The sequence below is a fragment of the Sinocyclocheilus rhinocerous genome, unplaced genomic scaffold (genome assembly GCF_001515625.1).
Source record: "Sinocyclocheilus rhinocerous isolate Xijiao unplaced genomic scaffold, SAMN03320098_v1.1 scaffold1325, whole genome shotgun sequence".
NCBI lineage: Eukaryota > Metazoa > Chordata > Actinopteri > Cypriniformes > Cyprinidae > Sinocyclocheilus > Sinocyclocheilus rhinocerous.
In genome coordinates this window covers 151,888-178,213 of record NW_015659004.1, presented here as the reverse complement: position 1 = coordinate 178,213, position 26,326 = coordinate 151,888, and the positions used below count along the sequence as shown (strand labels likewise).

General features: G+C 36.5%; 3 protein-coding genes across 7 annotated transcripts in view; 2 read left to right on the top strand and 1 right to left on the bottom strand.

Moving 5' to 3' along the window:
- Nucleotides 1-2,697, top strand: part of tdrd7a (tudor domain containing 7 a) — a 16,715-nt gene extending 14,018 nt beyond the window's left edge. The window contains exon 18 of the mRNA XM_016531747.1: nucleotides 1,983-2,697. Coding sequence (XP_016387233.1) covers nucleotides 1,983-2,203 — 221 coding nt within the window. The 3' untranslated portion in view covers nucleotides 2,204-2,697. The remainder of the gene's footprint in view (nucleotides 1-1,982) is intronic.
- A 169-nt stretch (nucleotides 2,698-2,866) lies between these two features.
- Nucleotides 2,867-11,988, top strand: tmod1 (tropomodulin 1). Its single transcript, XM_016531693.1, has 10 exons — nucleotides 2,867-3,120; nucleotides 4,061-4,211; nucleotides 6,433-6,589; nucleotides 7,131-7,250; nucleotides 8,566-8,655; nucleotides 9,779-9,909; nucleotides 10,153-10,194; nucleotides 10,677-10,865; nucleotides 11,107-11,251; nucleotides 11,762-11,988. The coding sequence occupies exons 2-10, from the start codon at nucleotides 4,095-4,097 to the stop codon at nucleotides 11,869-11,871; spliced, it is 1,101 nt and encodes a 366-aa protein (XP_016387179.1). The 5' UTR covers nucleotides 2,867-3,120; nucleotides 4,061-4,094; the 3' UTR covers nucleotides 11,872-11,988.
- Nucleotides 11,989-14,783: 2,795 nt separating this feature from the next.
- LOC107723185 (complexin-1-like) lies at nucleotides 14,784-24,144 on the bottom strand. Of its 5 annotated transcripts, none has more exons than XM_016531726.1 (4): nucleotides 23,728-24,144; nucleotides 22,940-23,044; nucleotides 17,446-17,624; nucleotides 14,784-15,920 (listed from the first exon to the last, which is right to left on the bottom strand). In XM_016531726.1, the coding sequence occupies exons 2-4, from the start codon at nucleotides 22,968-22,970 to the stop codon at nucleotides 15,729-15,731; spliced, it is 402 nt and encodes a 133-aa protein (XP_016387212.1). In that variant the 5' UTR covers nucleotides 22,971-23,044; nucleotides 23,728-24,144; the 3' UTR covers nucleotides 14,784-15,728. The 5 variants fall into 5 exon arrangements, with proteins under 5 accessions (XP_016387212.1, XP_016387215.1, XP_016387217.1 ...); XM_016531729.1 differs by lacking the exon at nucleotides 23,728-24,144 and adding an exon at nucleotides 23,594-23,706; XM_016531731.1 differs by lacking the exon at nucleotides 23,728-24,144 and adding an exon at nucleotides 23,535-23,562.
- Nucleotides 24,145-26,326: the final 2,182 nt, after the last annotated feature.

Below are 26,326 nucleotides of genomic sequence, written 5' to 3'. Positions count from 1 at the left end.
AAAAAAAAAAAAAAAAAAACCCATCAATTAAAACATACATTCCTGTATTTTTTTTTACATTTTTTTTGGCACTCAAATGACCATAGCAAAGTAAAGCAGAACTGACACGTCAGCCATTCATCTGAGATATGCCACCTGTGCTGTTCAGAGACAATGCCTTCATCATGATACAACAGTCAGCGACAGAATCTGTGATTCTCCTCCAACATGTCACACCAACTGGTTTGGGCAACAATAGATTAATCAGCCATCGTATTAGATCCTCTGTACAGATGAGTCACCGTTCAGTCTGTTTACAGGAGTGCCAGAGTGTGGAGGAGGACAGAGTAATGCTCATACCCAGGAAACTGAACCTTGAAGTGCCAGAGTAATTGTGTGGGTTAGTATTCAAGGTCGGATGTAGTTACATTTCTGTGAGCAGCTGTAAAGTCAACATGAAATCAAAACGGACCTTATTTACTTGCCTAATGCCTTTTCCTGGTGTCATTCATTATGATCAAAAATACAAATAGTAATATTTCACAGAATTTTTTTTTTTTTTTTTTACTAACTAATACCACACAGGGACTTCCGTGAACAGTTTTACATGATTGCGCAAACAAATTGTAGAATCAGTGATTCTGAACCAATTAAATTTAAGTGTTTTTATTTTAAACTAATCATGACAATAGTTTGCTTGCATAGTCTCGTATGTTTAACAACCAATTAAAAATGTTAGAAAAAATGTAAAAAAAAAAAATTAATGATACTGAGTAGAGGTCTGCAAGCCCGTCGGGTCCTGAGTCCATTCGGGCTGGGCTCAGGCCATTGTTTTGTTTGTTTGTTTTTTTTGTTTTGTTTTTTTACAGATCGGGCTCGGGTCGGACTCAGGCTCATTTAGCTTTTCTCCTTTTATTGTGCCCATATACTCACAGAGCACACACAGGCTACTGTATGAAATATTATTATATTGATTATATTATAAATCTTATACATCGCCTTGTATGCAATACGCAACGCATATACGCACGCATTAGCATACAGGTGACAATTGACCATGCAGAGCATCAGGGAGGAGTTGGAGCGTGGGGAGTTACTAAAAGTTGCATTTTGGATCATCCATGCATTTGATGATGATCCTGACTCGCCATCTCCTCATTGGATGCGCTTTTAGAGAGAAATGCATCTTTAGGAATTTTTGAATGAAAGAGTTTTTGTTTTCGATTTGAATTATTTCGTTTTAAAGTAGTAATTCAAAGTTGGCGCCTCCATGTCCTGTAAATCGCACTTCAGCTTCCACTCTCTGCACAAACGATTGGATATGCGTCAGCACACATTTATCTAGGTTAAGCGTTAAACTAACATTGTGGAGCTGTTTTATAACTATAGATTTAATTTTAGACAAGTCGTGATGATTTGAGAAGGCTAAATTGATCAAACATAGGCTAAGATCAACTCGCTGGCTGCTTGGTCGTTACTTTCAAAAACAAAAACTTACATTTAATGAATAAAAAATGCTCCAAATGTTTTTCTAAATTAACTTAATAAAATAACGAAACGAAATACAATCACTTATTTAACGAACAAAAAATGCTCCAAACGTTTTTCTAAATTAACTTAATAAAATAATGAAACGAAATACAATCACTTTGCCATTTCATACAAAACTGAACTATTTTAATAGCTGAACTATTTTAATAGCTGAAACAGTCGTATAAGCTGTTTTGGGAGATGGGGAAAAAAAGAAGGGCTCGGTTCAGACTCAGGCTGAGAATTCTGATAAGCTGTCGGGCTAGGGCCTGAGCGTCTCGGGCCAGGGCCGGGCTAGGGCCTAGATTTTAGGCCCATGCAGGGCTCTAATACAGAGTCGGTTTTATGTTGTCAACAAAGTATCAAATATATTGTAAATATTTGATGTATCACCCAGCCCTATTGCAAAATTCCTCAAAACTGATCAGTATCTGTAGATGCTTCTGATTTGCATATGAAATGTTTGTTTTCAGGTGTCAAGCAAGGGGTCTGGGCTGAGGAATCTTCTATGGTGTTCCGGAACCATGTTGAGAAGAAGCCGCTGGTGGCTCAGATCGAGTCCGTTGAGGAGGGGGATTGGCCCTGGGAGCGTAAAATCTCTGTCTACCTAGTGGACACCACACAGGAGGACAATGACATCTGGATCCACAACATTGTGGTGGAGTTTTTAGATGAGATCAACAGAGCAGCTTGAGACTGTCACCACTTCCCTTTCCAAGAACTATGCTGAAACTTTGAGTCTGAAGAAATCTAGAATTCAAGAGCATTGACTCTAGATGTGTTTGGTGGGTCATTTTATTCTTGCATGATCAAGAATTGTTTGTTATCGTTCTGAGTGCCATGGAAAATTGATTTCTTTACCTGTTTTTGCCATTATACAAATAATACTACTAATAATATGCCATTCCCAAAATTAACTCGTTTAATACCTGAACAACCTTCCTTTCTGTGTCTTTACAATAGGGCCATTTGTCTAAGTAATTTGATTTTTATGTGTGTATTGTGTGAGACACCACTGCTTGTATTGTTTATACTCTTATTGATTTTTGCACTGGTTTGTTTGCAATCTTATTGTGTGTTTTCTAAACAGAGAATGGCCTAATTGTAATAGAACATTTGTGTTCAGATGCTCAGGTTTGTTTTATTTCCAAGTTGACAATTGGTTCGGAGAATTAAAAAAGTCAACAACAAGACACACTTGGGTGACTGTCATTTGTTTTTGCAGCTTGATATCGGTAAAAATGTAGCTTTGAGGTGTGGGACCCATTCAATCCTCTGATTGGTGGGCTTGAGGTTTGGCGTCATTTGATTGGCAGGTCCGCACGGTGGGCGGGGCCATTGTTCTGCGCTACTCCGGGTTTGTGGAAACACTTTGATCACCACCGACTACTGGACTTGGTGAAAGAAGGCTGTAGCAGTAACTGCTTTTAATATTTGGACTTTCTCCGCCGTGTCAAGCGCTGTTCTTCTGTGAGCCTTGGACTTGAGAATACATTGCTTGAGGCAGCAGCACATTTGTGTGAATTAGCGGCTCCGAAAAGAAACCATATCTGGTCAAAGTATTCAGCTGTCACATGCGCTATATATAGTGTGGGATAAGCGCTGTCTGAGGTAAGTGAGAAAAATAGGCGCTCCGGTACTAACGCTTTGTTTTCCTCATTGCAGAGTCATAAACATACTAATATGTATATTAACAGGACTGATGAAGCTCGGAGAAAATAAGCTATATTTGATCTATAATTAATTGTCTTGAGGTTGTGAATGTATGATATATATTTTCTATGTTTTATCTTTATTTTACTAATGTTAATATAATAGTTATGTATCTGGTCTCTCCTAGTCAGAATCAACACGCCTTTATTCAAGAATCATTAATTGCACTTTTATTAACTGTAGTGAAAAAGTAATTTGTGTGAGGAACTAGAAATGTGTATATAATAACTAGTTTATTGATTCAGGAAACCTAAACTAGAGGCTCCAAGTCAAGGCAGTGTGTTAATAAATTTGCATTATATAGTATGTTAGGCTTTGCTGGGCATTGTCCTTGTCTATTGGATTCATCAAGGACAATGGAGATGGTGCGAAGAACAGATGCCAGCCGTCAGTTTGACAAGTTTCCTTTTCGTGTAGATGTAGGCCTATTATAATAAGTTACTCTGTTCATCTAATGTGTAAGACCATACTGTATGTTTCTTTAAAATATATTTAGCATGTATTTTACAGAAAGCAAGCATAAGTCCAGTTTTCAAACAAAACATTTGGGAAAGAGACATTCAAAAGGTTTTAAATAGTAAAGCATAGACCGATGTAAACACAAAGTATTTGTGCTTTATCTGGTTGTTAAATGTTAGCAGTTAATGTGATGAAGTACACCTGTACTACTCTGCTCATAACCCATATGCTTTCAATTTGGCAAGAATAATCCACTGAAATACTGTGGAAAATCATAGACTTGACATATTGATCATCATAATTATTCAGCATCAAATCCTTTGAACCTTGTATTTAGAATAGACCTAATAATGAATCTGTTTCTCTTGTCTTTACCAAGATCTTGAGCTGGGGGGAATAACATCTTATTCACCATGTTCTGTAAAGAGATGGATAAGTACCGGAATGTGGATGAGGATGAGCTCTTGCAGAAGCTCAGTGAAGAAGAGCTCAGGAGGCTAGAAGATGAACTCGAAGAGCTTGATCCTGATGTAAGTGCACTTAAAATTGGACTTTAAGAGCTCCATAAAATGAAACCCGATTCATAAATGTGCTCACACAGTTCATTTGTCTCGGAATACTTTACAATATGAAAGGTTAAAAAAAACTTTGAACAAAACCTGATCTGTTTCTGATCTGTAAATATTGTATTTAGACTATAAGATATGTGAACGTTTTTAAGGGAGACCTATTGTATGTCCTGTGTTTAGTAGCGGGATTAGTTTCATCAGGCTGTTGTTTTGTTTGACTGAACTGGATTATTTTACACGTAGTGGTGTTTGTTTGTCTGGACTGTATTTTAAATGTGTCTGGTTTGTTTATGTGCTCACACAGTTCATTTGTCTCGGAATACTTTACAATATGAAAGGTTAAAAAAAACTTTGAACAAAACCTGATCTGTTTCTGATCTGTAAATATTGTATTTAGACTATAAGATATGTGAACGTTTTTAAGGGAGACCTATTGTATGTCCTGTGTTTAGTAGCGGGATTAGTTTAATCAGGCTGTTGTTTTGTTTGACTGAACTGGATTATTTTACACGTAGTGGTGTTTGTTTGTCTGCACTGTAGTGATGTTTGTTTGTCTGGACTGTATTTTAAATGTGTCTGGTTTGTTTATGTGGACTGTTTGTCTGGACTGTGTCATTTCCGAGTGGTGTTTGTTTGTCTGGACTGTTGCTACCTAGTTTGGTTTGTTTGTCTGGCCTTTGTTGTTCCCTAGTGTGGATTTTTTCATCTGGACTGTGTTATTTCCCAATGTTTGGTGTTTGACTTTACTGTGTTTTTATGTATAATGTGTTGTTTGTCTTTACTGTGTAGTGACATAATGGTGTTTGTTTGACTGGATTGTTTTATTTTGGACTGTGTGCCATTTTTGTTTAAGAAGCCCACTTAATTCCTGTGTTTACTGTTTGTTTGGACTATATTGTTTCATAGTCATGTTTGCTTGGCTGGAGTGTGTTTTTTTTTTTAGTATAATGTTTGTTTGACTGGATGTGGGTTTTTTTTTGTATAATGCTTTTCTGTCTGTACTGTGTTGTACAATCATTTGTTAGGTGTTGTTGTTTCAATGGCATATTTATTTATGAAACCCACTTTCTACAGTGTTTCACTGTGCTGTTTCATTGTTATGTTTGTTTGGCTGGACTGGGTTTTTATTACGAATCATGGTGTTTGTTTGACTCAACTGTGTTGCTGCTTAGTCTGGTTTATTATGTGTTGAGCATTGCTATTATTGTTTGAGAAGACCACTTAATTCCTGTTGTTTTTGTTTGTCTGGACTGTGTTGTATCACATTGGCGTTTCTGAGTTTGAGAGGACTGTGTTGTTTTACATGGGTTGGAGTGTGCGCTGCTGTATTGCAGTATAGGGAATGAAGTGGTTCTCTCTGTTAGTGTTCTTTTTCTCACTCAGACCACAGTTTTATATTTGCTCTTGAGGAATCTGGTTTGACTCCAGCATCTAAGCATTTCTTGACAGATTTAGACACAGAGGTAGGCTAAATGTCCAGCAACAGAGAGGAGGAAAAAAATTATTTATTCTCCCAAACTGAGAGGTGCAGAAGTTTACCATAAATACTAGTGCTGGAACAAAAGTTAAATCTGCTCTAGTGTAACAAAAATAAACAGTCCCCACCAAAGCAGAGCCTTTCCCGAAACACTAAATTGTGCTTGTAAATTTTGTAGTGGAAATCTCTACTTTAACGATTTTAAATGTCACTTTAGAATTAATTGGAGTCTCCATTTGCTCAATTTTATCTGCACTAAGAATAAACAATACTAAGGTGTCCGGTAAAGCTCTGTTCTCTCTGAGTTCTCTCTGAAATGCTGTGTGTTTTGGATTCTGTCATCGCATTTAACATGCACATACGTACACATCCCCCCGTTTGCTCTGTGGCTGATAGGCCCTGTCTTAGAAGAATGTTATCATTGCTTTCTGTTTTTAAGGCGGTGGTGGAGTTTGCTTTTTCAGTAAGTGGGTGCAAATGAGAAAACCTGGGTTAAGTGCAGAAATCTCATATAGCCTGTATCAAATAGTTGCAAAGAGGAAATTGATGGAAAATGGCCCCTGTACCATGTACAGTAATGGTATTAACTTAAGATACCAGATATGGCAAGTTTATATTTTACTGTAATGGACTAGTTTACATTCTGTGTGATTTTTATGATATTTTGATGACAGATCTAATGTTCATAAATGATATTGTTTTCAGAACGCACTGTTGCCAGCAGGATTCAGACAGAGGGATCAGACCAAGAAAGCTCCGACCGGAACGTTCCAGAGGGATAACCTTCTCTCTCACCTGGAGAAAGAGGCCAAAGAGCATCCAGACCGAGATGAACTTGTTCCCTACACTGGCGAGAAAAGAGGTAAGAAGTGACTTACATTTTAGAACCATGGGCACTTTTGGAACTTTTAGAGAAATATAAACTCTCTTCACACTCTCATTAGTTTGTAATTTGTCAACTAAAAAGTCCAATAGTGTATATATATATATATATATACACTGTACATCACAGGAGAAATTATGTAGTTTTTGTCTTTTTATCCTGAGTTATAAACATTGCCACTACACTGTCATTTCCAGCTTTGCGTTTGACATTTTATTAACGGAAATTACATAGCTCTTTTATGAAACCTAAATACAAACAGTTTCTATTTGACACTTTTTGCATAACGCAGTGAAATTACACATAGGCACTGGAAATGATGCACATGAAGTGATATTAACTTTTAGGATTTATTCACATATCACATCTCATTAAACAAGAACACTCACATTTAATAAATTGTTTTAGAGGCAAAATTTGATGTTGAAATGGTGCCACATATGTAGGACAGTCAAAAATAAATGAAGGCATTTTTTCCTTCTCTCTCCATCTCGGTATGTGTGTAAATGTGCGTATGTAGGAAAAATGTGGATGCCTAAGACCAAAGTTGTTGACCCTATCCTGGAAGATGTCACTCTGGAGCCTGAACTAGAGGAGGCGCTATCTAGTGCTACTGACGCAGAATTGTGCGATATAGCAGGTACAATACAAATGTTAGCAATTTAATTCATGTAACACCATTCCAAAACACAATTTTATAAATGTTATTTTAAAATATGAATGTATCAGGATGTAATTCAATTCAGCACCTTCTGTTCGCTAATTTTAATATGAATGCATATTCAAATGAGTGAATCCACCTGTGATTTCATTGACTAATTCCCCCTTCCTGTGTGTATCTCACCGTGTGCCTCTCTCTGGTCTGTCCTTTAGCTTTCTCCACTCCATTTTTACATCTTCATTCCTCATTTTCTCTGTCCACTCCCCTGCTCCATTGTTTCTAAGCCACGGATCATTCCAGTAGGTTTATTTGTAACATTGTATGCTGCTCTAACATTTCCAGAAAACGTCTTAAACATTAGTTCAGTATTTGAATGGCATGTTCAGCATATTATGTTGTCTGCATGATGATTTAAGTGTTATTTCAGGGTTACTAAAAATGAAAATTCTGTCATTTACTTACCCTCGTGTTGCTTCCAAACTTGTTTGACTATCTTTCCTCTTTTGAGATACCACAAAGAGCAGCAGCATTCTTCAAAATTGTTTTGTGTTTCATAGGGGGAAAAAAACTAAACCATACAGGTTTGGAACAACAGGGTAAATAATTCATTTTTTTTTTTAGGTGAACTGGCGTGCAACTGTGCACATGTCAATTCTTGAAACTGGGTATGCGAGTTTGAGCTCTTTTTCTTTCATAACAATGATGACTCATCCATGTGCGCTAAAGACACATGGCTACCAAAAAAGGGGAACAAAGTTTTTCCTGCTGGATAAAAAAAAACCTCTCAACTGTCAGACACTAACTTGCTCTCATTTAGCATGATAGAGAGGTTTTGTTTAAAATGAGGTCAATTTTTAATTTTTTTATTTGGGATCATGTTTCAAAGACAGCAGGATTTAAGGAGTCGACTTAGTCTGAACAGTTTATATGCACAGACAGATTGGAGCTTCATATGGGAATGAGGTTAGTTCAGTTGTCTTTGGCCCAGGGTCAACAATCAGATGCAGTATACATGCCAGACTCCTAAATTGCACTTCCTCTTGACTCCCTATTCAGATGTTTTGCTGTACAATTTAGTTTTTTATTCTGCACTAGTTCATCTGATGGCATTACTGTTCTGCTTGAGATATTTTTCGTCAGGTAAATGTGAATGATGTTGAGTTGGTATCTTGGAAAACATGATTTTACGTATGATTTACATGTATATGTTGTGCATTTTCAAAACTTGACTGACATAAAATGCTTAAAATGCTTTTTTGACATGCTTTTTTCCCCTCTTTCTAAATTTGAAAAGCCATTTTGGGCATGCACACACTGATGAGTAATCAGCAGTATTACGAAGCACTGGCCAGCAGTACTATCGTCAACAAACAGGGCTTGAACAGTAAGTGAATATTCAGTTGTCCTGTAATGTGTTTGTTTGATTTTATGCTTTATATTTGTCTGAATAATTATTTATGATCGAATTATAGATTACACTTAAAGGAATAGTTTACTGAAAAAAGAAAATCTGCTGAAAATGTACTCTGTCTTTTATGTATTCTGGCCATCCAAGATGTAGATGAGTTTGTTTCTTCATCCAGACAAAAATGGATCCTCTGCAGTGAATGGGTGCCATCTTAATGAAAGTTCAAACAGCTGATACAAGCGTCACAATATGACAGTGATGCTGTCTACACTGGATGAAGCTATACAAGTAATCCAAATGACTCCAGTCCATCAATTAATGAAAAGCTAAACGTGTGTAATAAATCCATAAAGACATTTTTAACTTCAAACTTATGCTTTTGGCTAAAAATACGAGTCCTCTATCTATATTGCTGTTTCCAGTGGAAAAGGTTGTTTTGTCTGAATCAGGAGAGAAATATTCTCAGATCAAGCACCGTTTACAAGTGGATTTTCACATGAGAGTACAACAGGGGATGGACTTTTTGACTAGATGAAGCATTGTTATTGTTTATGGACTGGTATTTTGGCCAGAAGTGACAGTTGCTACATCTTGGGTGGCCTGAGGGTGAGTAAATTTTCAACAAATTTTAATTTTTGAGTGAACTATTCCTTTAAACATGCCTGAATGTCAAACGCGTCTGCAGACAAATGATGCTAAACCTTCTATACTTAGTTTGAGCCATTATTGCAATTACTTTTAAACAGCTGGTCTCCAGGTGATTTAAAGTGTGTTTGAGCTATCATTCTATAAAAATTAATGCAATTAATTAACTAAAGAATTCCTGTAGCTTAAACAGTAGAGCATGTCACTAGAATTGTCAAAATCATGGGTTCGATTCCCAGGGAATGCATGAATTTAAAGAAGAAAAAAAAAGTACATTAATGTAAAAATGTTAATAAATGTAATGCAATGCCATATACATTTGTTAGTGTAGCTTGGGATTGCTGTGAATAGATGTATACAGTGTAGAGTTTTACAATGTGATATAGTATTTTGTTATATATCTGGCACTGAACCATATAATTTGTTGTAATTGAGAGTTATATAATATAAACAGGCGTAATCCAGTGTACTCAGTATAAGCCAGTGCCAGACGAACAGCCCAATGACACAGATGTAGAGGAAACACTACAGAGAATCAAGAGAAATGATCCAGACCTTGTTGAGGTCAACCTAAACAACATCAAGGTGCCACTTTCACTCATTTATTTATACTGTACTCTCTGTTGCATAGTGTCTTAATATGTTTTGATGGTTTACCCCGTTATGTGTCCTCTCTGTTTTTTTGGTGATCCGTAGCAGATCTATACAGGTGGAGCTGGGGAAGGTGGAGAGTTTTTGAAGTGCGCTGCCAACTGCTACAGCAAACAAATATATGTTTTGATGGTTTACCCCGTTATGTGTCCTCTCTGTTTTTTTGGTGATCTGTAGAATATTCCAGTCCCAACTTTGAAAGCGTATGCTGAAGTACCAATCAGCTGCCATGTGACAATGATGTCACCAGGTCAGATTGAGCTAGACCCATTAGACTGTGCCATCTAGAGTTTCATGCCAGAACTCTGTATATATAATTTTTGGAGTTGTGACCTTGTTATAACAATTAAGCATTTTCATTCTCAATACATTTTCATTAATTTTAAGGCAAAAAAGTACTACTTTTAGGCTGATTTGAATAAAAAATGTTGCAATGGCGTTTTTTTGGATGAAATATGTCTAATATGTTGTTACTGAGATTTACTTCACTAAGTACACTATTCATCTACTGTTCTACCATTTGACTTTTTTTAAATGAACTATTTTATTCAGTAAGAATACATTAAATGGATTAAAAGAGTTCTTTTTCAAATAAATGCTTTTTGAGCTTTCTAAGAATCCTGAAATCATGTGTCGTGGTTTCCACAAAAATATTTAGCAGCACAGCTGTTTTCAACGATTTGAATTTTGAACTTTTGAACAGTAGTATAGGTATTAAACAACGTGTAATGTTGTTTGGTTCCCAGGCACTAGCAGACATGCTGAAAGTGAACACCACTCTGAAGAGTCTAAACGTTGAGTCAAACTTCATTACTGGAGCTGGAATTTTGGCGCTCGTGGAATCATTAAAGAGCAACACTACACTGCTGGAGCTAAAGATTGACAACCAGGTACACACACACACACACACACACACACACACACATACATACACAGACTAAAGTCATATGAGGTCTGAGCCATTATCTGTACTGATCACAGGAGTACACACACACACACACACACACACACACACACACATACATACACAGACTAAAGTCATATGAGGTCTGAGCCATTATCTGTACTGATCACAGGAGTAGCAAGGAATGAAAAGAGTTATTATAACCTGTGTGTTTATGTGTGATACAGAGCCAGCCTTTAGGTAATAAGGTTGAGATGGAGATAGCTAACATTTTGGAGAAGAACACTACTCTGCTGAAGTTTGGATACCACTTCACCCAGCAGGGCCCACGCTTGCGTGGTTCTAATGCCATGATGAACAACAATGATCTGGGTAAGAAACACACACTGAGATAGATGCAGTCGAGTTTGGTATTTGTATGTGTATTTCAGAATTAACATTTATTGATGCTAATTGCCTATATTTGTTTAAAAATGCATAACTGTGTGTTTGTATGCTGGTTTTGCTGAAATAGGTACACTACCAGTTCGGTTTGTGGGAGATTTTTGAATGTTTTTGGCATTTATTTGGTAAAAGATACAATTAAAAATAATATTGTCAAATATTATTACAATTTACGAGTCTTTAGTGTCACACGATCTGTCAGAAATCAGTCTAATATGCTGATTTGCTGCTCGAGAAACAAATTCTTGTTTTTGGCAATGTAGAAAGCATTTGTGCTACTTAATAATTTTATGGTTCTTTGATGAATGGAAGTTTAAAAGAGCAGCATTTATATTAAATAGGAAGTTGTCACTTCTGATCCATTTATGGCAGCCTGACTGAATAAACATTAAAGGGAGTATATGTATTGCTGTTTTCATGCCATGTATGTATTTCCAGCACGTGTAGTTCGGTCGGACTCAGATGGCGCGATCACATTCACTCTGTCAGTCCCTGAGCTGGAAAGAGCCTTCTGTAAAAAGTTCAAGTTCACAACGAAACCCAAGTAAACAGAGTCTTGCCCTCCTCCTCTCCCTCTGGGCACTACCTGCTGTCTTTTCGCTCTCATTTTTGCCTCCTCGCAATCCCTCAAGCCTCTGGATCGTTTTTTAACTTTTGTACTGTTCCTCAAGCTTCCTTCTGCCACTTCAGCATCTTCACTACTGCATTTTTCTCTGTCAAAGTGAATTCAAAACCGGTCTCTCTCCGTTATCTGGTTGTTTCTCAGTTTGTTTGTTTGGCTGTCTAATGTTTTCTTCAGGTTTTAAGGTTTAGTCTTTACTTTCTTCTGCATTAAGAGAGCATTCTGATGCCAACTCTACTAAAATATTATAGAAAATGTCCTCCGGCTAGCTGTGCATGCAAAGCTTTTTCTTTAAAAAGGAGTAGTTCACCCAAAATGTTTACATTTGGTGTCTTTTTTTAAACATTTGACTTCCTTCTATGCAGTGCAAAAGAAAAAAATTACCCGAATGTTTCAATAAAAGTGACTGAGCTGCAAAAAGCACCATAAAAGTAGTCCATTTGACTTGTACTCTATATTCCAAATCTTTTTTGAATCCTATAAAAACTACTCTTTGAAATGAGTGAACTATTCCTTTAATTGCAATTTTACGTTTCTATCTTTCTACAAATGCAGTAAGGATTGCTCAATGTCTAGCATAGAGGTTGTCTGAGAAAGTGTAAGAATGTCTTTGTACAAAAAGTACACTAGGTCTTTAATTATTTCAGATTCAAACTGTATTTTATAATTATATATATTGTTATAAACAGATTATTGTGCTTATACAAGTAAAGTCTATATGTGTTAAATAATGTTTGCAGTTTTTCCTTCCTGAAAACATTAGGCTGTATCGTGATTTCAGGTTTTCATCCCCAAATTTAAGACCTTAAATGATTAAGATATGCTTCTAAATTCATTTTACAGTTTGCACACATCTATTTTTAGTTGCAATGAAAGTTGCGAATGAAATGTTCGCACTGTTGAGCTCTTGTACAGGAATGTATACTTAAAATTGCACTGAATGATTTGAACAATACAATTATTTTGCTAAAAATTATTTCTTTTTGATGTGCAGTGATTTAGCAGGGTGTGTGTGTTTCTCAGATATTTGTTGCCCGTGATCAGGCCTTACTCTCTTCACACTGTTCCAGCATAGTAAAAGTCAGTATGTTTTATGGATGTAAACATTTTCTACTGTTTAAAGGACAGAGCATTTATAGGACTTTTGGGGTCGTCGTCTTGTTCAAAACCAAAAAGGGAAAATTGACTGTTGATTGTCTTGTCCTGTGTTTGGACGCAGGCCCATAATCATTGCCATAGAGTGCCTGGGCTGGTGCACACATGTACATTTTGTTAGTGCACCTTGCTGTATGTGGTTTACTGAGTTAATAAAAACTGAAAACGTTGTGTGGAAATGTTGCCCTCAGCAGAAACCTTTTAAACCACATTAATAGCTTTGCATCAGGAATACTATTTAAATATTTATATGCAGAAGATTAAAATGTTTTAGAATGATCAACAGTGCCACTTTATGGTCTGTTTTTTTTAATAGTGGCTGCGTAATACCAAGAATATGTAGACTTTAAATGTGTAACATGGCTTTGTATTTTCTTCAGAAGTTTAATCTAAAACGTATATAAATGTTTAATAGACACTATATACTAGAGGCTATGAAATTGCTGGTTAAATTCTGATTTTTAGTTTACTGCAGTGACAAATCAATTGTTAACATGCAAGTATACACTACTGTTTATTACTGAATATTATTGAAAGATTTTCATGAATTTTATGCTCACCAAGGCTGTATTCATTTGTAGAAAAATACAGTAATACTGTAAAATATTAATACAAATGAAAATAACTATTTTCTATTTTAAAATATTTACATTTATTCCTGTGATGGTAAAGTTAATTTTTTTGTGGAATACATGATACATTCATTTTCCCCAGGATTTTTTGATGAATCGAAAATGCTAAATGCAAATGAATTTTTTGTAACGTTATCAGTCTTCCACTTTTTTAATGTGGGAAAGTGAAATAACATGAGAATTTGTTTGATCAATTTCATGGATCATAGCTGAATGAAAGTATTCATTTATCCTTCTTGGGTCTTTCACAAAAACGAGTGAGCGCCGTTTAAAAAAATTAAAATAGGCCCTATATAATATGCACTGTTGCTTAGTATTAAAATTATAGCTTCAGATGCATGATATTTGTAGGGCCCTATGAAATCCGTTTTATTTTTCCCAAATTAGCCTAAGTTTTATTTTTTCCTAAATCTTTTTTTCCGTTTTAATTTGTCTGGATTCAGTTTTTTTTTCTCAAATGCAATTCAGTACACTTCAATCAAACCGCGATATGGACTAGTGTATGTGAATATTAAATGGCAAAAATACTATTTAGCTACTACAGACGACAACCGCGAGCGTTGCGCGTGCTTAAATAGTAAACTAGCAAACGAAACACGCGTCTGCGCCGTTCATTCCGTCACATTCCTGCGTTACACAGTAAATTCAGTTTTTATGAATAGATTCCGGGATTCTGTCCCCATTTACTACATCGCCCTACTTTTGCTAAGCAGCACGTTCAACGTGGACGCACAGACGTTTGTCGTGGTAATGAACACCACAGCAACCACTTGTGCGTCCGCACTGAACGCGCATCTCGCATATAAAAAGCATTTTAGGGGGCCCTTGGCTTTTGGGGGCCCAAGGCGGTCGCCTACCTTTGCCTAATGGTTAAGTTATAGTAAGAGTAATACTCTGCTGAACAGTATTACTATCAACTTAAGTTCATAAAATCTGCAGGTATAATATTACACAACATAAATCATGTTAACTACACATTTTCTTTTAGAATATTGCAAATTCCGTTAATCGCTATTTTTTAGTATTGAAACACCAAAACTAGGTATGTGTGATTGGTTTATTACAATGCCATATACCCAACAGATCTTAAGACAGACATATCACTTTTTTTTTATATCATCAGAGCCATTCATACACTCTTGCGATTTTATTTCGTTTTACTGCAAGCCAAGCAAACAGAATACGTTATTATTGCTGAGAATGTTGTAGATCACAGATGAGAATTCCCCCTTGCTCTAGACCAGAGAAATTACAGTCCATTCGAAACACACAGAGCGTCCCAGTGAAACTGAGTTTCAATCTTAAAATCAGAAATCTTCGTAAATTCAGAATCTGTCGTAAAGCACAAAAACGGTGCGAGAACGCAGTCTCGACAACACTGTTAAACTGAATTGAGGCATTAAATGTTCCAGACTGATGAAACTACAGTGCAAGTGGGACAAGATTCGCCAGAATGAACTAAATGGCGTAGTGACAAACGTACAAAGTAGTTGTCATTTAGCTTACAGCGTGGGAGAATGTTATTGCCTCCTTTATCTGATTGCAATCTCTGCTGACAAAAACAAGATGTCAGTGAGCACATAAACACTATGGACACATGCAAGACCAGAATGTCTTCAACCAAGTACTTTTTCCTCATATCGACCGCTAAATGAACGTGGAAAACCTTATCGATTGGTGATACAAAACAGTGGAATAGACACTCGGAACAATTCATGCATATATATTGCTGTTTACGTATTGAATAAGAAATAACTGCCGAAGAGATGATGTGATTCAGGTTTCCCTGTAAAGATAAAATATGGCTTATATTCTGATAATTAACCCCTCTTGCTTGATTGATTGATCTGTCACTAATATCTAAAGCTCCTCGCGAATTGAAATATGTGAAAGGTAAATGTAGTCGGTGTTTTGTCTAGTGTGCTCTCTTCTCGCCGAAGTCAGTACACGTTAAAATAATATCTAAAGCTGCGTGTGCTTGAGATTATTTCGGGAATTACTTCTTCAGCATGTCCTGCAGCGGGCCCGGTAGATACTTCATCATCGTGTCCATGATGTTTTCCTCCTCGTCGTCATCTCCACAGCCGGATGGTACTGCTTTCTTTGGACGGGTCAGACTGCCTTCGCTCGCCTGCTCCATCGCCGCCTGCGCCTCTGCTTCGGCCACCTCGCGCTTCTTAATGCCATACTGATGCACAAACATAGAGATGTTACAAAGCTGACATTAAAAAGGTTGTATCAATAAAGAATGCTTAAAGCCAAAAACATTTTTCCACCCAAAAATGAAAATTCTGTCATTACTCACCCTCATATCATTCCAAAGACCTTAGTTCACTTTCAGAACACAAATTAAGATAGTTTTGATGAAATCCGAGATCTTTTTGACCCTCCATAGAGAGCAACGCAACTACCACGTTCAAGAAAGGTAGTAAGGACATTGTTAAAGGGGTCATAGGTCTGTTCAAACAACTTGTAAAAGTGCATGTAGCATCCTATGACCCCTTTAAAATAGTCCATGTGACATCAATGGTTCAACCTCAACATAGAAGAGAAGAATCGTTGAATAAAGTCGTTATTTTAGTTTTCTTTGCGCACAAAATATATTCTCGTAGCTTTATAAAACTGAGGTTGAACAACTGACGTCACATGGACTATTTAAACAATGTCCTTACTACCTTTCTGGGCTTTGAACGTGGTAGTTATGTTGCTGTCTATGGGAGGGTCAGAAAGCTCTCAGATTTCATCAAAACTATCTTAATTTGTGTTCTGAAGATGAACGAAGGTCTTACAGGTTTGGAATGACATGAGGGCGAGTAATTAATGACAGAATTTTTATTTTTTGGGTGAACTATCCCTTTAAGGTAAAGAAACTAAGACACTGTTTATGCTTGTCTATGCACTTTTGAGTCAAATGTGTCCAAACATTTGAATCATATACTGAATGATTACTGTGCTCGTATGCAGTACCATGATATTTACATGGTACTTTAGAAAATATCATGGTACTACTGTGATGCAGTGACAGATACAATTTTGCCAGCTATTTAAAGAACTAACTGCAAGTTGTGTGCCTTATTTTCTTTGAGTAATAATTTGTACATTTTTTTTTAATTGTCATCAAAAGGATAGTCTACCCACAAATGAAAATTATGTCATCATTTACTCCGTTCCAATCCTGTATGACTTTGTCTTCTATGGAACATAATGGACCTTTTTCACACACTGTAATGAAATGCTATTACAGATTTTTTTCTTTTGCTATTGGAGTAAATGGAAATGCAAGAATTATATTTGTTGTAGATTCTGTTCACCACTGTTACCCGTAAGCTTCTGAGGCCTTGTCCACAGGAAATGTGAATAGAGTCCATAGAAGATATTTTGTTTTGGTTCCAGTGGATTTCGATTTTAGTTTTTGTCCACATAATGGAATTCAATGGGAACAGAAACTGTTTGGTTAACAACATTATTCGAAATATCTACTTTTATGTTCCACAGAAGAAACAAAGTCACAAAGTTTGGGATGATGTGAGGATTAGTAAATGATGACAGAAATTTCATTTTTGGATGGACTTATCCCTTCAACTAGATGAAAAAAATATTGACAATATTGAAAACACAGAGTTGACTTCAGAAGGTTTGGGGGGCCAATAAGGATAGCTAATGATAATTTTCCAAAAAGCAGAGATCTGACCATGATGGTTGGTCTCTCTAACCTTGTCTCTGATGCCCTGTCTTATGGCTTCTCGCTCTGCTTCCATCTTGGCGTGTTTGTCCTTCCTCTCATCCTCTTCCTGTCTCAGAGCTTCCTGTCTCTCTTCTTCCTTCTCTTTTTCTGCTTCAGGATCTTTATCCTCATCTCCTCCCAACATTTTGCCAACATCAGGGGGGCCTCCTGCAAACACATAAGAGATTCTATAAAGAATATAAATTACAAACAACTTTTTGTGTTTTTTAAATGATGAAAGTGACGTGACATGTGGCCAAGTATGGTGACCCATACTCGGAATTAGTGCTCTGCATTTATCCCATCCAAAGTGCACACACACAGCAGTGAACACACACACACACCGTGAACACACACCCGGAGCAGTGGGCAGCCATTTTTTTGCTGCGGCGCCCGGGGAGCAGTTGGGGGTTCGGTGCCTTGCTCAAGGGCACCTCAGTCGTGGTATTGAAGGTGGGAGAGAGCGCTGTACATTCACTCCCCCCACCTACAATCCCTGCCGGTACGAGACTCGAACGCTTTGGGTTACGAGTCCGACTCTAACCATTAGGCCACGACTTCCCCCAACTGGATGCAATTACAAAAACAATGTGCAATTGCACTATTTATATTACCTGTTCGTACAACAGATAAGGCCTAGATATTTACAAATAGCTTAATAGATATTAAGCTAGCTATTTCCAAATTAAAAAGCGAACGTAAGTGTATACTATTTATACTGTATATTAGACAATATGTTGAGGCTTGATGTAAAGCTGATATGATAAACCTAATTATACAAGAAAATTACATAAATACACTAACATTCAAAATTGGTAAGTTTTTTTTCCTCTTATGCCTACCACCTTTTTTTTAAAATTAAAAAGTCAATGATAAAAAGAGATATATAATAAAATAATTGTTTTCTATTTGAATGTATTTTAAAATTTTATTTATTTCTGTGATGTAAAGCTGAATTTTCAGCCTCATTACTTCAGTCTTCTGTGTCACATGATCCTTCAGAAATCATTCCAATATGCTGATTCAAGAAACAATTCTTATGTTTATCAATATATTTTTGCGGAAACCGTAATGCATGGTTTATTTGATGAATAGAAAGCTCTTTTGGTTAAATTAACTTTTGATCAAATTAATGAATCTTTGCTGATTAAAAGTATTGATTTAAAAAAAAAAATCTCCCAAGCCTTTGAATTTTAATGTATTTGGTAGTAATGAAATTTCATTGGTTCTCTATAAACTAAAAAACACTATCCCAGTTTATCTGCAAAACCTGATGACAGGTTAGTACAAAAGTCAAAAAAGGCCAACCAACTCAGCAAAACAAAGTTAACTTATAAATAATAAATTCACCACAGCAGGTAAAGACACCTGGAGGCACACAAACACATTCCAGAGCATCTGAGAAAAATATCAGTTGCCGAATCTATCCAACCACTGAAAGAAGTCCTGTTCACTGGATTAAACAGAGTATCCTAGCATGAACAGGAATAACTCATGGGTTGGTCACAGTCCCGGGGAGGCCACACCATGCCTCAACACACTTCCAAAAATATACAGAGGGAATGTCACTTTGCAAAAGTCCTGGCCACCATCCTCATGCCTCTAGTAGTACACAGAGGACATCACATTCAGATCTCCCAAGCACAGTCTGGAAAGTGAAGCGAGGATATATGCGACAATAATCTGGCTTTGTGTGATATGTGCTACATATCAATTTCCGTGATCTGGCTCTCACCACCCACTGAAACACAAACTTTACATCATCAGAACATTACACCACAAGGCGAAGAATGTACTAACAAGTGCAATATCAAGGAGCAAACTCATCAAGAATGCTCTGAAAGCCTGTGGCTATGCAGAACGGGCCTTTGTTAAAAGCCAAGATGTCCAGCAAAAACACAGAGAAACAGAAAAACATTGTTACACTGTATGTGGACGAATTGGCTCAAAACTTTCAAAGGATCTTCAGTAAATACAACATTCTAGATCCAATTATGTAACACTTTATAATAATAAATCATTAACAAAAATCAATGCTCAACAGATAATTAGTTTATATATATATTCAAATAGCTAGAAATGGGATAATGTGATTTAAATGTTTAATTCATATGGTCATGGAACCTACAGATGATTTTAACAGATGTTCTACAATTTTTAAAAGCTTGTTAATGTACAACGCTTTTGCTGCTATGTGATACGGGTTTGGTGGTATGGGTAGGTTTAAGGGTTGGTTAAAAGGTCAGACGTTTATATTACTGTTTATATTACACTGTTTATATTACAGTGGGATGTGTTAAGAAATTAACAAGTTCTTTTAAAAAAAATTATTTTTCTCCTGTGTCAAGGAATGTCCTGTTTAATGATATACAGTAGGCTACTACACTAATTTGAGGCAATAAAAAGTTTTGCACCTAAATTACAATGTGTTAGCAAGCATTTAGCTAAACTTAAACCACCCTTTAAACAAATGTTGTTACAACAGCTAAAAGTCCAGTGCCCATAAAGGTACTGAACGATTAGTAAACATTTATAAACATTTACAAATGATGAATAGTTTCCACTTCAGATTGGGTCCTGCAAAAACATGAACAAATGATTAATAAATGATTTGTAAAAATGTGTAAATAGGGTGAATTCCAGTCATTTGGGACTTTTTTTGGCATTTCGATGACTGCTCATAAAGGTATTAATGTTTGGTAAACATTTATAAACATTTACAAATGATGAATAGTTTCCACCAGATTGGGTACTGCAAAAAGATGAACATATAATTAATGAATGATCTTTAAGATGTGTAAATAGTAAAAGTCTACACAACAAACAAAGACCAAATATATGACCTTAATGAATGTGTTAACATGAATAGTGCTTAAAATGACTAATTAAGCAAATTTTTTCACAACATTTGTGTATGTAAAAAAGAGCATTAGGTAATATATGAACTAAGGTTTAGTTACATTTGTTAGCATTCAAAAGTACATTAATAAATAAGCTTTTAATAATTGTATAATTTCTGAATATATGTGACCCTGGAGCATAAAACCAGTCATAAGTAGCACGGGTATATTTGTAGCAATAGCCAAAAATACACTGGGGGACAAAATGATCGATTTTTCTTTTAAGCCAAAAATCATTAAGATATTAAGAAAAGATCATGTTCCATGAAGATATTTTGTAAATATCCTACCAAAAATATATCAAAACTTAATTTTTGATTAGTAATATGCATTGCTAAGAACTTCATTTGGACAACTTTAAAGGCGATTTTCTCAATATTTCGATTTTTCAAAGTAAATTTCAAAGATTCAGATTTTTAAATAGTTGTATCTCAGCCAAATATTGTTCTATTCTAACAAACCATACATCAATGGAAAGCTTATTTATTCAGCTTTCAGGTTTAAAAATATTGACCCTTTGTGGTCCAGGGTCACATATTTTAAAAAGTGCATGATTGTATGAGTTGAACATTTAACGTTGGCATTTGTAAGCATATCCCTAATAGGTGTGATATTTGTATGTTGTGTGTATATGTATATTGTGCCTCTCAGTGTCTGTATATGCTCTTGAGTGCCTGTTTATTTTTCAGTGTACATTGTTGTATGCATATGGAAACCATGTTTTTGAGTCCTGTGAGTGAATATGGAGCATATTGAATCCATAATTGATCCTTGAATTTTAGCTTCAAGGAGAGTATGGAAAAAATTAGCAACAGCAACAGACATGGTGAAAAACAAAAATTTACCAATCTGGTTAACATATGGTGTTGCATGTGCTCCCTTTCCGCTTTTGTACCTCTCAACAGATGGCATCAAAATGGTTCTCTGTCTGAAACGTTAAAACAAAGCTGCTCATTTTTTCGAGTCTATGATTGAAGAATCGCTGTCACTAATGTATCAATTTAAGTCTTGTGTTTTGAAATATCTATTTTTGGGATGGTTAGGGCAGCTGGTGCTCTTCACACTGTCCTCTGCTTCAGTGGGCTGCTCTGTGGCCCTGGTCCAGCGGTGACATCAGCTTTTCTACTTTAAACACACTCGGGCTCGAGTCTGAAAGCGCTGAAGCAAATATTTGAACTGCATGGCCATTTGGGCATCCACATCACAGGACCACACCACATCACTACACACAAACAAGCTTTCACATAACAGCATAGTGAAGGTGAGAGATGGTCCATTATTATATGAATATTGCACAAATATACTGTGGTGGTGCCACTGGCCTAAATGATAACAAATATAATCATGCACCATGGTATTTATGTGGTATTGTATGGTATTTCAAATAATTCCATGGCATGTTCCACAAATAGGGTGCACTTTGGTTTTCCAATATATATTTTTGTCCCCAAGAAGTAGAGACACATATGTTTTGTGTTGTGAGACTTATTAAACATGTTTGCTAAACTATTATATTACATAAAATGAATCTAACATTAAAACTAGCAAGGCCTGTCTCATCTCAGAGACCTTGATCATTTGGATTGAACTATTAAATACAGTAATGTCGTAATTTTGCCAAACTGTTGAGTTTATTGTTCATTGTAGTAAAACTAAAAGTGTTGTAAATCAAATTTGAACAAAACTAAAAAACAGAATTTTTAGCTGTTACGCAATGCAACCCTGTTACCACATGTCTTTCCCCATTACAACATTACTTAAAATTGGTGACACTCAGGAAGTGGATATCTTCTATGCCATGACAAATAATAAATGCATAAAATGACAAACAAATAATATCTCTAAATTGTCTTAATTTTTTGTCGTGGTAACTCGGGGGAGAAGAATTGTAGAATAAAGTCGTTATTTTTGTTTTTGTTTTTTCGCACAAAAAGTATTCTCGTAGCTTCATAAACTTACGGTTGAACCACTGATGTTACATGGACTATTTTGTCAATGTTCTTGGTACCTTTCTGGGCCTTGAACTTGGTAGGACCCTTGATGTCTATGGAGGGCCAGAAAGCTCTTGGATTTCATCAAAAATATTTTAATATATATATAATTTGTGTTTCCGAAGATGAATGAAGGTCTTTGGAATGACATGAAGGTGAGTAATTAATGACAGAATTTTCATTTTTCATTTTTCATGAAAGGCGGACTATCCCTTTCACCACTCAACTCTGTTACCCAAGAGAAAAGCACCTGGTCCTGAATTTGCAAAAAAAAAAAATGTAAACCTGTTATCCATATGCCATAGTATGTAATAATTCATTGTAATTTTATTACATTTGATCTAATAATTTTTTTATAATTACTGTTCATACTGCTCAACATTCAGTCCTGGGCTGCTGCACGCAAGAGATGCTAAACGCCAAAGTGTCGCTTGTTTAGACAGTAGCACAACCTTCTCTCTCATCAGTGCGTTAAGTTGAACATCGAACGACTTCCAAGGAGCGCGCACGTGACCACTGCTGCAGCACTACAGCACTGACTCAAGTCGCTCATTCTAACTTCTAATCTCCCAACGGGAATATATACACTCACCTCCCAAAGCTGCTTTCATCAGGAAATTCATGATGGCTTTTCAAGTGTTCCTGTCCTTGTACTTGGCACTTCAAATGTATGAGACCAGAGATCGTACAGCCAGATCTGCACACAAAATGAACAGGTTTTATTATTAATAATGATAGCCTATATAATAATAATAGCAAAAGTGATGATAGCCTACTGCAGCTCAATAAAACATGCACAACTTGATCGGAACGTTTTGTCCTTCAGCTCACAAGGTGCAATGTGAAACCAGTTTTGCACATGTATTTTCTTTCAGCGCTGCATGGTCTTCGAGCAAAAATGACACAGTAAATATCATTTCTATCTTCCACAATGACAGATAATCAAATCCCTCCGTGCAGCTGATGCTGATAGCGACAATCAGGCTGTCACAATAGCAACACCATTGTGCAGAGCTAGTTTGATTCATTTGCGTTACTGTCTATCACCACCGTGCGTATTTTAGATAGAAAATATACCTATCAACTTCCGGGGGTCAGAGATCCAGAAGGTAACTTTGGACTTCTCGACCAATGACTTTCTTAATCCAGTTCAGGACAGTATATTTGGTCATATGGCCCAAGCTCACCAGGATCTCTGCAAAGTGTTTTCGTTCCGAGTCCGACCTCAGTAGTCTTGGTGCATTACCTTACTTGAACCCCCGCCGCAAAGGCTCGGCTCTACCTAGCACACAAGCCGCTTTTTCAGCACCACCTTCGCTGGACAGCACCTGCTCGTGACCCGCGCACCTCAAGCAGCCGTAAGAAATGCGGTGTATATACCTGCTCAGGGTCCGCGAAGGAAGCAGGCAATCGCGCCGATAGGGAGGTTGACGTGGGCCAGTTGTGGAGGATGTGTATTATTAACCCGCTATGAGCATCCCTGAATCTCCAGGCGTCTCTTCCTGCTCGCCCAGCGCCTGTCAGAGCGTTGGCCAGGGGAACTGCAGTCGGAACGCAAGACGGTGAAAAGCCCTGTGCATCACACGCAGCCTTTTTCCATCAAAACATCCCACGTCCCCAGCCGGAGAGAGGAGCAATTGATTGGAGGTGCCGTTGGGAAACACGCCTCTGCCAGTGCTTAGCAGCTGATCCCTCCACTACTGTTGGAAGCTTCGAATAACAGATGCTGCCAGACCTGGAGAATGAAAGAAGGAAGGATCTTCGCCCCGCATGACTTGGGCGTTAAGAGAAAGTGCTGATTCAGAATCTATGGCTCAGACTGGGCTTGCCCTTTACAGGTACAACTTATCCACATTATACCACACCATGGTCTGTAGCAAAATGAACAATTCTTTTGAAAGAAATAATACTTTTATTCACAAAGGAGGCAATAAACTCATCAATAGGAAACATTTATAGTACAAAAGATTACTATTTCAAACGTTGTTATTCCCGCAAGTTCTAGTCATCAAAGAATCTTGAAAATAAAGATCATGGTTTCTACAAAAATATGGCTCAGACTGGGCTTGCCCTTTACAGGTACAACTTATCCACATTATACCACACCATGGTCTGTAGCAAAATGAACAATTCTTTTGAAAGAAATAATACTTTTATTCACAAAGGAGGCAATAAACTCATCAATAGGAAACATTTATAGTACAAACGATTACTATTTCAAACGTTGTTATTATTCCCGCAAATTCTAGTCATCAAAGAATCTTGAAAATAAAGATCATGGTTTCTACAAACATATTAAGCAGCACAACTGTTTTCAACATTGATAATAATAAGAAATGTTACTTGAGCACCAAATCAGCAAATCAGATTGATTTTGTAAGGGCAACACCGCAGTGCGCAAAGGTTCTCATAACACCTCCCTGTTGCTGTAGTGTTGTTAAAAACTGGGCTGATGCAACTGACCCATGAAAAGGTTTTGTATTTCTGTGTTCTCTCTGCTGAGAGGAGACAGCATATTTACCAAACTGAGTTACAAGCTCAAAAAAAAAAAAAATATTTAGAATGTCTCTAAAAGCAAAAAGATTGGACAGCAGTAGACACAGTTCAGCTTCTCTTTTTTTGCAAATAAGCAACCATCTACTTTCTTTTATTTCTTTTATCACGCAAATAAATTCCCACATCTGAATTTGACAAAGAAGGTATATAGTGGGTCCTTAAGTCAAGCACTGAACAGAAAGGCCTGCTGAGATAATCAGTTGCATTGATCATGAATGTAGATCAATATTGAAGGACTGAGAGAGAGAGAGAGAGAGAGAGAGAAAGGAATGATGCTTTATGTTACAACTGTTTCTGCTGAACTTTTTATTCTGCAAGCATTTATCTCTTCTGGACTGCAGCCAAATGGGAAACATTGATTTATTCGCTCTCAGCACAGAGAGCTGAGTGGACAAAACGAGGAGAGAGCAGAGCAGAGGAGAGACTCTGATTATTGAAGAACTGAAGGTGAAGAATAGGAGAAAGAGAGAAATATGCTTGAAATGTCTTGTAAACACCTCGCACAGGTCATATTCATCTCTGCCATCTCCGTTCCGCTGGGTAGAGCATCATATTAAGCAGCACAACTGTTTTCAACATTGATAATAATAAGAAATGTTACTTGAGCACCAAATCAGCAAATCAGATTGATTTTGTAATGATCAAATGACATGGAAGTCTGGAGTAATGGATACAAAAAATTCAGTTTTGCCATTGCAGGATTTAATTAAAATATATAAAATAGAAAACAGTAGTTTTACAGTGTTACTGTTTTTATTTGGCGAGCATATAAGACACATCTTTAAAAAAACATTTAAAAATCTTACAGATCCCATAATAATAATAATGACGATAATAATAAATGGTAACGCTTAAAAATTAGAAAAGAGAAGTTAGTTCTGAGAAAAGCTCTAGGTTAATTACTTTATTTTTGGTAAATAAATTAATTTTGGACAATTCATTTAATGTGTGCAGAAATAAACAATCACAATAACATGATCATTAACTATTTTTCAACATGTAAAAATGCATGTTTTAGATGGCGTTTTGTCATGTCAGCTTTACACATTTGGCAATTACTTTAAGTGCTCTGCATTTACAAATTGGATGCATGAGGTCACCTTTCCCATTAAAAAAAAAGAAAAAAGAAAGAAAGATAGCTAAGAAAAAAAGGCATTTATATTCATACCAGAACATAAAGTGGTATTTAGCAGGTGCTTTTTATCCAATGCATCTTGCAGTAGAAGTAATTAAGCACAGAGGCATTACATTTAAGCATAGAAAATGTTATTTTTCAAGATGTTTATGCAAAAAGCTGTCTGACACCAGAAAGAATAAATATCCAGTAAGACCTTAAGGACATAGTCACCTTTTAGCTGAGGACACGCCACATGACTCTGCATGATTCAAACACACCCTCGCTCTTAGGGCAACACCGCAGTGC

Coding starts and splice junctions, on each gene's coding strand:
- tmod1 (XM_016531693.1), top strand. CDS start 4,095: ATGTTCTGTAAAGAGATGGATAAGTACCGGAATGTGGATGAGGATGAG. Junction 10,195..10,676: donor AAGCGTATGCTGAAGTACCA/ATCAGCTGCCAT, acceptor GAACTTTTGAAC/AGTAGTATAGGTATTAAACA. Junction 11,252..11,761: donor GATGAACAACAATGATCTGG/GTAAGAAACACA, acceptor ATGTATTTCCAG/CACGTGTAGTTCGGTCGGAC.
- LOC107723185 (XM_016531726.1), bottom strand. CDS start 22,970: ATGAATTTCCTGATGAAAGCAGCTTTGGGAG. Junction 17,625..22,939: donor GATGAAAGCAGCTTTGGGAG/GTGAGTGTATAT, acceptor ATGTGTTTGCAG/GAGGCCCCCCTGATGTTGGC. Junction 15,921..17,445: donor GACAGGGCATCAGAGACAAG/GTTAGAGAGACC, acceptor TTTGTGCATCAG/TATGGCATTAAGAAGCGCGA.